The following is a 14740-nucleotide window of genomic DNA, read 5'->3' on the forward strand; positions in this document are numbered from 1 at the left end:
TCTCTCTCTGCTTCTCTTTTTCTCTTTCTAATAAACAAAAATAAATTTAAAAAAATATATATTTATAAAGTCTTCTTCCTTTGGTTTTCTTAAGTTGAAACAGATAAGACAGTTGTTGGTTCATCAGCGGCCCCTGGCAACACTGCCCCATCCCCATCCTCTCCCACTTCTCCCAGTATGGATGCTGCTGCCTCTCTGGAGACGAACAATCCTCATGCCATCCCACGCCGGCATGCACCAATTGAACAGCTTGCTCGCCAAGGCTCTTTCCGGGGATTTCCTGCTCTTAGCCAGAAGATGTCACCCTTTAAACGCCAGCTATCCCTACGCATCAACGAGTTACCTTCCACTATGCAAAGGAAGACTGATTTCCCCATAAAAAACTCAGGTATCACAGCAAGTACCTGACTTACCAGGTGCTTTCGCCGTAAAGCATCCTTGTCACTTCTAAAGCAGTACAATCCCTTTAAACTAGACACTCTTTTCTCTCTGGAGGTGGTTGATAGTTAACTTTTCTGTCATTTCCTACGAAAGAAAGCTAGGGTCTAGGGAAGGGACACAAGTACTAATTTCTCTTCCAAAAATAGTTGAAAGAGCCATGATGGAATTTCTAGCTTGAGCCACAAAGTTTGTGGTTTGTCCAGAAGAAAATTCACTACTTTTCAACCAACCTCTTTTTGTAAGACTGACGCGCTGCCTACTGCGCTGAGGCACCTAACCAACCAACCTTTTTTTTTTTGGTTTTGTGAGGTAGCGTCTCACCAAAGCCCAGGCTGACCTGGAATTCACTATGGAGTCTCAGGGTGGCCTCAAACTCACAGCACTCCTCCTACCTCTGCCTCCCAAGTGCCTGGGATTAGAGGCATGCACCACCACACCCGGCAACCAGCCTCTTTTTAAACATCAAGGGTCTCGAGTTTTCATTCTTATTCTGCTACTTAGAACCTAGGAGAGAGTTTAAAAAGGCTTTAGAAATATAATAGGTCAACAACGCCACCAGCAGAAGACAGATATGGGTAAGTGTTCATTGTCCTGTGGCTGCTTGGTTCGTAGGCAGGAAACTAAATATGGCCATCCTAGACAGTGGGCCTGCTCACATGGGTCACTGTGGCTTCTGTTCAGCTGAGCCAGCTTCCTCATATGATCCAGAGCTAAAGTGTTGGATTTGATTAATGCCTTTATTTACTTCCTCTGAGACAGTGAAGCTATTAGAATATGAAGAATCGCTGATGGGTACTCCCATTGGCAGTGGTTATCAAAGTCGAGAGTTAAGTTCTTTTGACAGATGAAACTAGGTTTAAAGAAGTGGATTATGAGATTACTGGGGGTCTTCATAATTTTCAGCACCTTTAAAAACTAAAATTAAGCCAGGTGCAGAGGTGCACACTTTTAATCGTAGCACTAGAGAGGCAGAGGTAGGAGCATCACTGTGAGTCCAAGACCAGCCTGGAGCTAGAGAGTGAGATCAGGTCAACCTGAACTAGAGTGAGACTCTATCTCAGAAAAATGAAAACAAAATAAAAAACTGAAGCTGGGCATGGTGGCACACGCCTTGAATTCCAGCACTCGGGAGGCAGAGGTAGGAGGATCACCATGAGTTCAAGGCCACCCTGAGACTACATAGTGAATTCCAGGTCAGCCTGGGCTAGAGTGAGACCCTACCCTGAGGGAGGTAGGGGAAAACCACAGCTGCTAGGGACTGGATGGAAAGCAAACAGGTTGCAGATGTCTTCCAGAAAGATCTAACTTGTCAAATGTCTTCACACAAAAAGAACTCCAAAATTTCAGTAATGTCACAAGAGGATATAAAGAAGTTTGGTACTTTGCAGGGAAAGAAGATCTGTCTCAGTATATGAGTTACTGATGTTGTATACTGTCCTATTTGAAAATCCATTGAAATGCTGGTCAGCACATTTTTTGAAGATGCTTTTGTGCCCTGCCAGTTAATGAAGACTTGTCCTTCCACAAAGAAAAGATGAAGTGTAAAATGCCAGCATATGTCACATTTCAGAAGTTTTCATTCTTCCTCCTGGAACCGATTTGTTTTGCAGTGCCAGAGGTAGAAGGAGAAGCAGAGAGCATCAGTTCCTTATGCTCACAGATCACCAATGCCTTCAGCACACCCTCTGAGGACCCATTCTCCTCTGCCCCAATGACCAAACCAGTGACGGTGGTAGCACCACAGTCTCCTGCCTTCCAAGGTTGGTGCCTCTGACCTTCTCAACTGTTCTCTTTAAAACTGGTCCTGTTTATGTGCTGCCTGTGACTTATCTGCATTCATGATTCTGCATGCATGTCTGTCTGCCCTCTCCTATTAGGGTTCCTCTAACCTTAACCCACACTGCCTTACATGTCATGTTACTGCTAAGGTCAGAGTATCCAGCCAGCCTTCCAGAAGCAGCCATCATCAGGGCTGGGTCTGGCACTGCTTTCATTAGCACTGCAATTCTGAACCAGGGCCGGTTTTGCCCCCTCAGGGAAAATTGGGCATTTATTTTATGGAGACATTTGGGATTTTGAGATTGGAATATTGCCAAAAATTCTGCAATGCATAGGGTAGCATTCATAACAAAAAAATTTTCTGTTTCCCAAAAAGAGGTTGGGTTTTTTTTAAAAAAAATACTGAAGGGTTGGAGAGATGGCTTAGCGGTTAAGCGCTTGCCTGTGAAGCCTAAGGACCCCGGTTCGAGGCTCAGTTCCCCAGGTCCCACATTAGCCAGATGCACAAGGGGGTGCACGCATCTGGAGTTCGTTTGCAGAGGCTGGAAGCCCTAGCGCGCCCATTCTCTCTTTCTCTATCTGTCTGTCTCTCTGTGTGTCTGTCACTCTCAAATAAATAAAAAATAATAATAATAAAAAAAAAAATACTGAATTTAAGATTCTAACTCAAAGATCAACAGAATTTATGTAACTTAGATCAATGATACCAAGATTTGAGCTTATAATTGTCCATTCTCCATTTGGAGAGAAATAACAGGAAATGTTTTGCCCTGGAGGCAGTACCCTGATCCTACTGGAAGAAGCTACTGTTTCCTTTTATTCTGAGACTGTCTCAGTCTGTCTCCCTGTAAATAAATAGCTAGACGTGGTGGCACACGCCTTTAACCCCCAGCACTTGGAAGGCAGGGATAGGAGGATCATTGTGAGTTTGAAGCCAGCCTGGGACTACAGAGTGAATTCCAGATCAGCCTAGACTAGAATAACCCCATCTTAGGGGAAAAAGAGAGAGAGCATGTTTTTTTAAAAATATTATTTATTTTGGGCGTGGTGGCACACACCTTTAATCCCAGCACTCGGGGGCAGAGGTAGGAGGATCACCATGAGTTTGAGGCCACCCTGAGACTTCATAGTGAATTCCAGGTCAGCCTGGGCTAAAATGAGATCCTACCTCGAAAAACCAAAATATAAAATACACACACACACACACAAATTATTTATATGTAAGCAGAGAGAGATTGGTTGCATCGGGGCCCTCCTGCCTGCCAGATTAACTCCAGATGCATGGATCACTTTGTGCATCTGGTTTTATATGGGTACTGGTGAATTGAACCTGGGCTATCAGGTTTTATAAGCAAGTACCTTTAACCACTCAGCAATCTCTCCAGCTCAGAATTCAAGTTTTTAGTTGTTGTTGTTTTGTTGTTGTTTTCTTTTCAAATTTTGGGGGTTTGAGGTAAAGTCTTGCTCTAGTCCAGACTGACCTGGAATTTGCTATGTAGTTTCACGCTGGCATCGAACTCACAGCAATCCTCCTACCTCTGCCTCCTGAGTGCTAGGGTTAAAGGCTTTTGCCACCATGCTGGCCAGAATTCAAGTTTTAAGTAACTTTATTATGGTAGTATGTTGTTATAAGTCAACCATCATTATTATCAGTTTGCCTAATTTATAAATTAAATTGTGTGTGTGTGTACATAAAAGTATAGTATATGTAGGGTCTGGTTCCGTTTCAGGTATCTCCAGAACATCTGGGAACTTATCCCTCAATGTCAGTTTTATGAGACCTTAGAGAGAATTAAATGAGATGTTTACATGTAAAATAACTGTTAGCCAGGTATCCAGAATATAAGGAATCATTATACCGAACTTCTTATTATTGATATAATTTGATTTTTCTGGAAAAGTGCAGACAAGCAAAATGTTTTATCGCCTTAAGCCGAAGGCTGTTACATGAGCAGCTAGTTGAGATTGCGTGTATAAAATGGCGTATTTTCTCTGAACAGCTCTTTGACTTTATCAGTATAGCTATTTTACTGCAACCTTGTCTTTGTCCAAATGTATGTGTGTCCACTGCAAGATAGCATGGGCATCCCAACATGAACTGTTCTGTCATGTCTGCCTCACCAGTATTGTATGTTGTGCATTGGCCTGACTGACCATTTCCACCCTGCATGAATTAATCACTGCATCAATGTTGTCTGCTCCCATTGTAGCTAATGACACTGACTCAACTTTCCATGCGCTTGCTACCAAACCAGCCCACACTGCTGCTGCTCTAGCACCTGCAGCAGTGCCTGTGCGTGAAACCAACCCTTGGGCTCATGCCCCTGATGCAGCTAACAAGGGAATTGCAGCCACACAATCCGGTAAGGTAGCCACAGACGTTGGTGAGGATTCTGAGATCACATAAAGGATCCAGGATGTAAAATCAGCTGGTTACCTGAGTGAGAACTAGGGAAGAATCCTTTTAAGAAGCTATGTTCCATCCCGGAAATAAATGACCATGATGGTGGAGAGGAGAAAGAGGGGTTAGTTTGGTAGTTACCAGGACTATAACTGCAAGGAATACTTTCATTTTTGCTTTTCACTGGTTTTTCTGTAGTGAACATCTATTGACCATAACCCTACCCCCTTTTTTTTTCAAGGGAGGGTCTCACTCTAGCCCAGGCTGACCTGGAATTCACTATATAATCTCAGGGTGGCCTCAAGCTCACAGCGATCCTCCTACCTCTGCCTCCCGAGTGCTGGGATTAAAGGCGTGCACCACGACGCCCAGCCCATAAGACCCCTTTTATTTATTTATTTTTAATTTTTTTGTTTATTTATTTATTTTGAAGCAACAGACACAGAGAGAGAAAGAGACATATATCGAGAGAATGGGTGCACCAGGGCCTCCAGCCACTGCAAACGAACTCCAGACGCATGTGCCCCCTTGTGCATCTGGTTTATGAGGGTCCTGAGTAATCGAGCCTCAAACAAGGGGCCTTAGGTTTCACAAGCATCTCTCCAGCCCCCATAAGACCCTTTTAAAAATACCAATAGTCTTTCATTAGGAAGACACCATGTGCTTAGAAACCAGGCAAAGATTACCAAGATAGGCCAGGTTTCTCGTTAATTTCTTTTTATGCTGTTAAAGCAAAGCCAAACCCCTCAAGCCATTTGTTTATTTGACATTTAGTTATTAATGATTTTTTTTTTCAAGATACAGTCTCACTGTGTAGCCCAGACTGGCCTGGAAGTCTCAAGACCTTCTGCCCTGCCTCAGCTTCCCATGTTCTGAGATTGCAAGCATGCACCATGTCTACTCCTTGACCTCATTAGAGTGTGTACAAGCTAGCTTCTGGGGATGAGACATGGCAACAAGAAAGGGTCTCCTGGGCTAGAGAGATGGTGTAGCGGTTAAGCGCTTGCCTATGAAGCCTAAAGACCCCAGTTCGAGGCTCAATTCCCCAGGACCCACATAAGCCAGATGCACAAGGGGGCACACGCATCTGGAGTTTGTTTGCAGTGGCTAGAGGCCCTGATATGCCCATTCTTTGTCTGTCTCTCTCTCTCTCTCTCTCTCTCTCTCTCTCTCTCTCTCTCTCTTTCTGCCTCTTTGTCTGTTGCTCTCAAATAAATAAAATAAAAAGCTTTTAATTAAAAAAGAAAAGAAAAGAAAAGAAAGGGTCTCCTGACACCAGTTAGCTGCCTTAGTTCAGTGCATTTGAGCCATCTCTAAATAGCTTCTCACAGTGAGGCCGAGATACCATGTTCTGACAGATTCTCTTTGTAGTTCCACAAAATCTCCTTGGCAGTAATACTTTCATCCCACCACCACAAAATGTCACATTAGGGAGACTTGTTACACATTTTGGGGTCATTCAAACAACAAAAGGTGTAAGGTGTGAGGGAAGAGACCTCTAACTCTTCTTTGGTCTTTCTGGTTGGTTCCAGGGACCGAGTGGGGTCAGTCTTCTGGTGCTGCCTGTCCAGGTCTCTTCCGGGCTGGTCACAGACGCACTCCCTCTGAAGCTGACCGCTGGTTAGAAGAAGTATCAAAGAGCGTCCGGGCCCAGCAGCCTCAGGCCTCAACTGCCCCTCCTCCGCCAGTTCTCCAGCCTCCTCCACCCACCGCCATCACCCAGCCAGCACCACCTTTCCAAGGCAATGCATTCCTCACCTCTCAGCCCGTGCCAGTGGGTGTGGTCCCACCTCTGCAGCCAGCCTTTATCCCTGCCCAGTCCTACCCTGTGGCCAATGGTTTGCCCTATCCAGCCTCTAATGTGCCCGTGGTGGGCATCACCCCCTCCCAGATGGTAGCCAATGTGTTTGGCACTGCAGGCCATACTCAAGTCACTCACCCCCATCAGTCTCCGAGCCTGGCCAAGCAGCAGACATTCCCTCAGTATGAGACAAGCAGTGCTTTCTGTAAGCCTCCTGTTCAGCAGCTCAACGGCTCTGCAGCTTTCAATGGTGTAGACGATAGCAGGTTGACCTCAGGAGACAAGCATGCAGAGGTGCCCACAGGCACCTGCCCGGTGGATCCTTTCGAAGCCCAGTGGGCTGCATTAGAAAGCAAGTCCAAGCAGCGTACTAATCCCTCCCCTACCAACCCTTTCTCCAGCGACTTACAGAAGACATTTGAAATCGAACTTTAGACAATTTCTGTGGCGCCTATATCTTGTCTGTACTTAAACAGGGAAGGGGTGGAGGGCAAAGGAATAAAGGGGACTGTGCCTTCCTGATCAGTACACTTCAATAATCCCAAAGGTCCCAAGGAGCAAAGCCCAAGAAGCACAGGTGCATTAAAGGGGTGATGTTGAAAGAAATGGAAGAAAGCCATTCCTAGAGAAGACTGGCCCGCAGCTGGCTAGAGGAGACAAGGAAGGTCGCCCTCTGTCCCCTCTCTCCCTTTACAAGTTTCTGGCTACAGAGGCAGAAGTAGCTGAGTGGGAACCTATTCAAAGCACATTGACTGAAATCTAAAACATAGGAAGCAAAACAATCTCCCTTTAGTTTTCAGGCCGTTCACCCGCTCTTCCAGTGCCTCCCAGTGCCACGGCAGGTCGGGCACCGTGTCTGTGTCGGGCTGGGAGGAGGGGCAGGCTGCGCTGCCAGAGCTCAGCAGTGGGAGTGGGGGCGCACAAGCAGCTGCTCGATAAGACTATTCTGGGGGTAAAGTTGAGCTTCCATTTTGAGTAACAGAATAAATATTATAAATATATATCAAAAGCCAAAATCTTTATTTTTATGCATTTAGAATATTTTAAATAGTTCTCAATATTAAAAAGTTGTATGAGTTGTAAGTAATCTTGCCAAAAGTAAATGGGTTAGTTGTAAGAAATTGTACATAAGATTGATTTATCATTGATGCCTATTGAAGTAAAAGGAGGAGAGGTTGGTAGTCGCAGGCAGCATCCCTGGCTTGTTTGTGATCACTCATCGCCGGCACTCTGTGACCAGCACAGTCACTAGTCAGGAGGTTGTAGACTAAATAAAGAAACGAAAGAGCAGTGTTGTCCTGGTTTTAAACCTCTGGTGAAGTTCTGTGTCTAATTATTTTAATTCAGTCAATTTGTGCTCTACAGAATATGTATTATCTTTACATATTGTTGCAATTCCTTATGTTAATCCTTTGTTTTAGCACTAAGATGGCAACATGATATCCACAAGAAGGGAACACAGGTTACTGTGTTGGTTTGTAATGTGGGTTTTGTCATTTAAATTTTGTCCCAAGTTTTGTGGGCATGAAGGTTAGGGTTTTGTGTGCTTTCTGTGTCCCATAGTCCCCCTCTTCCTGTGAACAGAACATCCATTGCCAGTTGCAGCTACTTGACCTCGGGTAACATGAGATTCCCATCTCACTTTTACTTTTGAACGTCGGCCTTACAATCAAATGTAAGTTATATATACATATATATATATTTGTACTGACGAGAATTTATAATCTGCTTTAACAAAAATAAATGTTCGTGGTAGAAGCTTTTGCCCATGAAGGGCTGTTCTTTCCTCTTCTTTATTTGGGAATGAACTTACTTACAATTCTTTTTGTTTGTAGTAGTTTTTTGTTTGTTTCATTTTCAGGTAGGGTTTCACTGTAGCCCAGGCTGACCTGGAATTCACTATGGAGTCTCAGGGTGGCCTCAAATCAAACTCACAGCGATCCTCCTACCTCTGCCTCTCCAGTGCTGGGATTAAAGGTGTATGCCACCGGGCCTAGCTCACTTACAGTTCTTTTGATCTAATTCTTTCTACTGCTGCTATATATTCCTAGTTTAATAATGATAAAATCTTCTATTTAGACTAGTATGTCCATAAAATTTATGTTTTGGGGTTCTGTTTCATCTGAATGCATCTCTAAAATTCAATTCTTTTTAAATGTTTTGTCTACTTCCAATATTTGAAGGGGAGGCAGATAGAGAATGGGTGTACCAGAGTCTCCAGCCACTGCAAATGAACCCCAGACACACGTGCCACATTGTGCATCTGGCTTACATAGGTACTGGGGAATCAAACCTGGGTCCTTAGGCTTTGCAGGCAAGTGCCTTAACCACTAAGCCATCTCTCCAGCCCCTAGAATTCAGTTATTGTTTGGTCTGCAACAACAGTGTAGAGTGCACCTGTTAGCTGCTTGGAAAAGCAGAATATTCATCCCACTTCAGCATTGGAGCAGCACTTTCAACCTTAGCAGTGTATTGGAATAGCCTGGGGAGTTTTTAAGTTTTATAAGTCCTAAAACCCAAAGCTAAGGTGTAGCTCAGTAGCTCAGGAGTAGAATGTGTGCTCCATTTATATAAGATTCTCTCAGCGTGCACGCACACGCGCGCACACACACACAAAGTCCTAATACTCAACCTATTCACACACAACCAGTTAATGCCCAGCTTACTTGGTGTTGGGGATTGAACCCAGCGTTTGTGTGCATGCAAAGCAAGCAGTCTGTCACTGAGACAGCCCTCTCAGTACAGACTAGTACTGATGTTCCTTTTTGAATGAGAGGTGAACTGAGAAGTATTCTCCCTGGGATACAGTTGGTTGACTTACTTGACAGAGAAAGAGGGGGAAAGAGAGAGGGAGGGAGGGAATGAGTGGGCACACCAGGGCCTCCCGCCACTGCAAACTCCAGACATGTGTGTCCCCTTGTGCATTTGGCTAACATGGATCCTGGGGAATAGAACCTGGGTCCTTTGGCTTTGCAGGCAAACGCTTTAACCGCTAAGCCATCCTTCCAGCCCCTACTTTATTTTTTAAAAAATATTTTATTTTACTTATTTATTAGAGAAAGAGGTAGAGAGAGAGAGAATGGGCACACCAGGGCCTCTAGGCACTGTAAATGAACCCTGTAAACACATATGCCACTCATGCATCTGACTTACAAGGGTTGTAGGGAAGTGAAACCAGATCCTTAGGCTTTGCAGGCAAGTGCCTTAACTGCTGAGCCATCTCTGCAGCCCTCCAGTTTGTCTATTTTCTAGTCAGGGTGTTTCAGAGCCCTGGTCCCTGTAGTGCTGTCTTGACAGTGCCCAGCGGTAGCCTTTGTTGTTACTAGGCATGCTTCTGGTGGGTTCATAGAAGATGAGGTGGAAAAAGACTTAGGAGTTCATTGAATTCAAGCCTCTTGTTTTAGCATCAAGAAATCAGGTTCTAGAGCCGGCCGTGGTGGCGCACGCCTTTAATCCCAGCATTCGGGAGGCAGAGGTAGGAGGATCTCCGTGAGTTTGAGGCCACCCTGAGACTCCATAGTGAATTCCAGGTCAGCCTGAGCTAGAGTGAGACCCTACCTCAAAAATAAAAAATGAAAAGAAAAAAAAAATCAGGTTCTAGCCAGGCATAATGGTCTATACACTTTGTAATTCCAGCTCCTGGGAAATGAAGCAAAGGAGGATCAGGTGTTCAAGGCCAGGCTGGGATATATGAGACTGTCTCGAGAGAAAAAGAACAGAACTCAGAGGTTCTGAATGAGGATGACTTTCTTCACACCATCAAACACACACACACACACACACACATTGATTCCTCCACTTGAGTTTTCAGGTTTTTTGGATTTCCGCTTTGTAGACTGGGTCTCACTCTAGCCCAGACTAGCCACACACTTAAAGCAGTCTTCCCGCCTCAGCATCCCAAGGGTTGTACCACCCCCAGCTACTCTTGCAACAGTTTGGTTTTTGGCTTTTTAAGGTAGGGTCTCTAGCTCACGCTGACCTGGGATTCACTGTCGTCTCAGGGTGGGCCCCGTACCTCCCACCTCTGCCTCCCAAGTGCTGGGATTAAAGGCGTGCACCACCACGCCCAGCTAATAGTTTGAATTTTCTCTGTCAGCAAATGCTCTGTTTCACAGCTTCCCACGCGAGGAAGAGAGGCTCGTCGTCGCTGCACGGAGCAGGCCAACTCCGCAGGGGAGCCTCAGGAGGCTTCAGGGTCCAGCTTTGCAGCAAAGCAAAGGGCTTTTTCCGGTTTCCTTCATGCTCAGATACTAATGTTACCTGGCTTTTCCATCATAAGTCCTTGGAGCCTTACAATTATAGTTCACTTTGCTGAAAGTTCCAACCAGCACTCTGTGGCCACTGATGATGGCATGTGAAGCTGACTGTGACGCTACCTAGCAAGAGAAGAGAGACTGGAGCAGTGGGCACCGTTTGATCCCAAACAGCACTGGGCTCTAGCACAGACCACTGACTGAGCAGGAGTTGGCATTCCCCTTATCAGGCAGGTGTTAACTGAAATCATTACATGCCTCCCCACCCAGCTAAACCAAGTGAGGGCCGATGGCTTGCTTTAACACGCAGTGAATGGATCCTCTGTGTGGGCTGAAGTCCCTAGCCCAAAGCCCAGTACACTCTGAAACGCAGTGACCTTTGAGTGCTTACATGGCCTTCAAAGGTTTCAGGTTTCAGAGCCTTTCTGATCTTTGGATTAGGGATGCTCAGTCAGGAAAGTCTGCAATGCTTCTGGTCCCAGGCATCCGGGTGAGAGATCTCCAGCAGCTGCAGGGGGGTCTGACACTGGCAACTGCTGAGGCTGAGTGGGGCTGACTTCCGAAAGGGCCGTCGTCCAGACGACCCCCTTTGCCAGCCAAGAGGGGAAACCAAGTCTTAGCTTCCCTTCTCCCCAGCAAGTTTTCTGGAACTGGGGCCACAGCTAGCTTTCATCCCTGCTGCCAGGCAGGCTGGGCGGGCGGCTGGAAGCGGGAACAGCTGGCACAGCAGAAGCTGGAGTAATACTCGTTGCCACAAAGCTGGGCCTGCAGGATCAAGGCGCAGTTGGCCAGCTCCGGCTGGTCGGTGCACTCCTGGCTCGGGTCCCTGGACTGGGCGGCGGCTTCTGTAGAACAGCGGAGGAGAGGGGTCAGGCGGCTCTGCTGCAGAGCCTCCCGGCCCTGTGTTCCAGCACTAGGGGGGATTTTGGTTTCCACCCACTTGGTGGTCTCTCTTAAGCATTTATTGGACCTCCCATGATTCTTACTTGCAGCCTCAGCCCTGTGTACAGATACCAAATGATTAACTAGACAATTAGGCATCACTTCAAGCTCACTCTCTGCCCTTACTGAGGGCTGAGGCGCTGACAACTTCGCTGGCCTCTGGATTGGACAGAAGAGCGGGTAGATCACTTACAGCCCCCGGCATGTGTGGTTCCACTGCGGTGTCCTGCACTGAAGAGCCCCCGCCAGTTACCTTTTTCTGCACAGCTCTGTCCCTAGAGCCAAGCCACACGTGACTGGGGACACTGTATCTTCATTCCCCGATCTTAAATTCCTACACTTAGGCCTTGTAATTATACTCCTCTTTGCTATTGTGCTGCCAACTGACTAGCTTAAACATGCAGCGCGTGGGGATGGAGAGATGGCTTAGTGGTTAAAGGCGCTTGATTGCAAAGCCTGAAGGCCTGGGTTCAGCTCCCCAGTACTCATGTAAAGAGATGCACAAAGCCATCGAGTTCATTTTCAGGGACGCTAGGTCCAGGCACGCCCATTCTCATATTCTCTCTGTGTGTAAATATTTCAAGATCTTATTTTTATTTATTAGCGAGAGAGAGTGAGAATGGGTGCATCAGGGCCTCTAGCCATTGCAAACAAGCTCCAGATGCATGTGCCACCGTGGCTAATGTGGAACCTGGAGAATCAAACCTGGGTCCATAGGCTTCACAGGTATGCACCTTAAGTGTTAGGCCATCTCTCCAGCGCCCCCCCCCCCTTTTTTTTAATGCAGCACCTGGGGCTGGAGAGATGGATTAGCAATGAAGGCACTTGCCTACAAAGTCAAAGCACCCACGAGGTTCTATTCCCCAGGACCCACATAAGCCAGGAGGCACATGTATCTGGAGTTTGCAGCTGCTGAAGGCCCTGGCACACCCATTCTCTCCTTCTCAAAAAATTTTGTTTTGTTTTTCGAGGTAAGGTCTCGTTTTAGCTCAGCCTGTCCTGGAATTCACTATGTAGTCTCAGGGTGGCCTTGAACTCATGGCGGTCCTCCTACCTCTGCCTCCCAAGTGCTGGGATTAAAGGCATGCGCCACCACGCTCGGCACCAATCTTATTTTTCAGAATAAAATGGGTAGACCTAAATGATAGAGCTTACCATCTGTTAGGCCACCGACAGGGGCTTCTTTCCTTCCATCCTCATCTTGGCCTCAAGAGGTGGGTCGCACCACTGCTAGTCACATGACTTAGACACTTGACTGAGCCCTCACTGCTCTCCAGCCTGGAGAATAGCCAAGCCGGGTGAATAAGCCTTTCTCACCTGGCACTGCCACCTTCACCTCGGTGCTGCGACTGACTGCCTGGCTCCCGCGATAGGCACTGCACGTGTAGGAACCCTCGTCCTTAGGTCGTAGGTTATGAATCAGCAGCGTGCCATCTGGAGACTGGTGCACACGGTGGCCATCGGCCTGTACTGGGAGCCCGTTCCTGGAGGGGAGAGGACACTGGCAGAGCAGTCTACAGGGCCTCTGGTCTTCAGGCCCCAGGAGGCATGGGAGACGGAGTAGGTTTTGGTTTTTGTTTGGTTGGTTTTTTTGTTTTTGTTTTTGAGAGAGAGAGAGAATGGGTGCACCAGGGCTTCCAGCCACTGCAAACAAACTCCACACACATGCACCTTGTGCATCTGGCTCACATGGGTAATGGGGTATCAAACCTGAGTCCTTAGGGTTTGAAGGCAAGCACCTTGACAGCTAAGCAATGTCTCCAGCCCAAAAAGGAGTAGTTTTTCAAGGCCATTCCAAAGCAAACCCTCTATCTTGAGGGCAGCTAGGCCCCACCTCGAGGAAGAGGGGACAGTCACATCACAAAGCTAGAACAAAGCAAAGCCCACCGAACTGAGCTGTAAACTTGCCTCAGATCCACACAGGAGCCCACTTGGGCTTTCCATTGACAAAGGTGCCAGGCCCTGTGCTGGATGAGACCCTAGCACCCTCTAGGGCACTGGGAAGCAGTGGCAGAGCTGACCAGAGAGGGGGCTTGAGTAAAGGCCACAGCCAAGGCAAGGAGAGGAAGGAGGGAAGACATGTCAGGGAGGCAGGAGCCGGTTCATAGGCTTTTGAGCCCTGGCAAAGAGCTTAAACTGACTATGGGGCTAATTGGAAGGGTTCAAGCTAAGAAGGGACTGGTTTAGGGTGACCCTGAAAGAAGAGCAGGGGATGGGGGCAGCTGCTGCTTTCTGCACACAAAAAGCCAGATGGGGGAGGTGGAGGAGAAGCAGTCAGGCTTGGGCAACTAGGTGATGGTGGCATCTTTCAAGCAGGAGAGATTCAGATGCGGGTGAAGCATTCACGGACAAGTTGCGTCCACCATTTTGCTTGTGAGATGCCAGGAGGGGTTAGATTGGGAAGTCTGGGGCTTCAGAGTCCACATGCAGAAGTATAGCAGCATGAGGTGACCTCGGTAAGGGCACGTCTCCAAGGCTGTCTCAGGTATTGTCATAGAACAAGACCACCAAGGGCAGAGCTTGAGGGACATCAGTAGACGGTGACTGACTGGAGCCAAGGGAAGGGAACATTCAAGAAGGAGCAGATGGTCGGCAGAACACTACAGGTCTGGTAAGGCCTGGACATGCCCTGTGGAGCAGTGAGGCGTTGGTGGCCGGACGTGAGTAGGGAAGTGGTCAGCAGAGACAGCAGGTGGTCAGCCACATTAAGTACTAAGACCCCTGGCACCAAGGCCACCAAAAATGCGCTGACCTCCACACACACAACCTGCTTCATGCTGACAACTCTCTGAAAGACCCACCTTGGACCACTTGTCACTTCTCCCCAGAACATCTTCCCACTGCTAAGAACTAGCCAGAAGCAGCTCTCTGGCCTCATTCTGGACTCTCCCAGACACGAAATAGCCTCACCCTCCTCTGTGCACAGATAGCACTGGAGGCAAATCTCGCCTGGAGCTCCTGGGACGTTAACCTCCTGTCCCATAGTGTCCTGGGGCTCACGCTTAAAAAGAGCAGTTGATCTGGAACAAAAGGTCACTGAACTCTCCGAATCTGAGCGCAGACCTGTGGTTCTCAAAGCAAAGGGGATGTAGCCCTGTTGGAAGATGTTAGCTATTGTCATGA

General features: G+C 47.3%; 2 protein-coding genes across 7 annotated transcripts in view; one reads left to right on the forward strand and one right to left on the reverse strand.

Moving 5' to 3' along the window:
• The window catches only part of Numb (NUMB endocytic adaptor protein), a 124278-nt gene extending 116098 nt beyond the window's left edge, over window positions 1-8180 (forward strand). For 4 of the 6 annotated variants that reach the window (XM_045154070.1, XM_045154074.1, XM_045154071.1 and 1 more), the window contains 4 exons: window positions 95-388; window positions 2052-2201; window positions 4431-4583; window positions 6154-8180. In XM_045154070.1, the coding sequence (XP_045010005.1) occupies window positions 95-388; window positions 2052-2201; window positions 4431-4583; window positions 6154-6857 (1301 nt within the window). In that variant the 3' untranslated portion in view covers window positions 6858-8180. The remainder of the gene's footprint in view (window positions 1-94; window positions 389-2051; window positions 2202-4430; window positions 4584-6153) is intronic. The other 2 variants (XM_045154075.1, XM_045154076.1) reach the window with 1 other exon arrangement.
• Window positions 8181-10221: 2041 nt separating this feature from the next.
• Papln (papilin, proteoglycan like sulfated glycoprotein) overlaps window positions 10222-14740 on the reverse strand; it is a 30545-nt gene continuing 26026 nt past the window's right edge. The window contains exons 25-26 of the mRNA XM_045154069.1: window positions 12935-13101; window positions 10222-11520 (exon numbers count right to left, since the gene is read on the reverse strand). Of these exons, the coding sequence (XP_045010004.1) occupies window positions 11345-11520; window positions 12935-13101 (343 nt within the window). The 3' untranslated portion in view covers window positions 10222-11344. The remainder of the gene's footprint in view (window positions 11521-12934; window positions 13102-14740) is intronic.

The sequence above is a fragment of the Jaculus jaculus genome, chromosome 7 (assembly GCF_020740685.1).
Source record: "Jaculus jaculus isolate mJacJac1 chromosome 7, mJacJac1.mat.Y.cur, whole genome shotgun sequence".
In the NCBI taxonomy this organism is placed as follows: Eukaryota; Metazoa; Chordata; class Mammalia; order Rodentia; family Dipodidae; genus Jaculus; species Jaculus jaculus.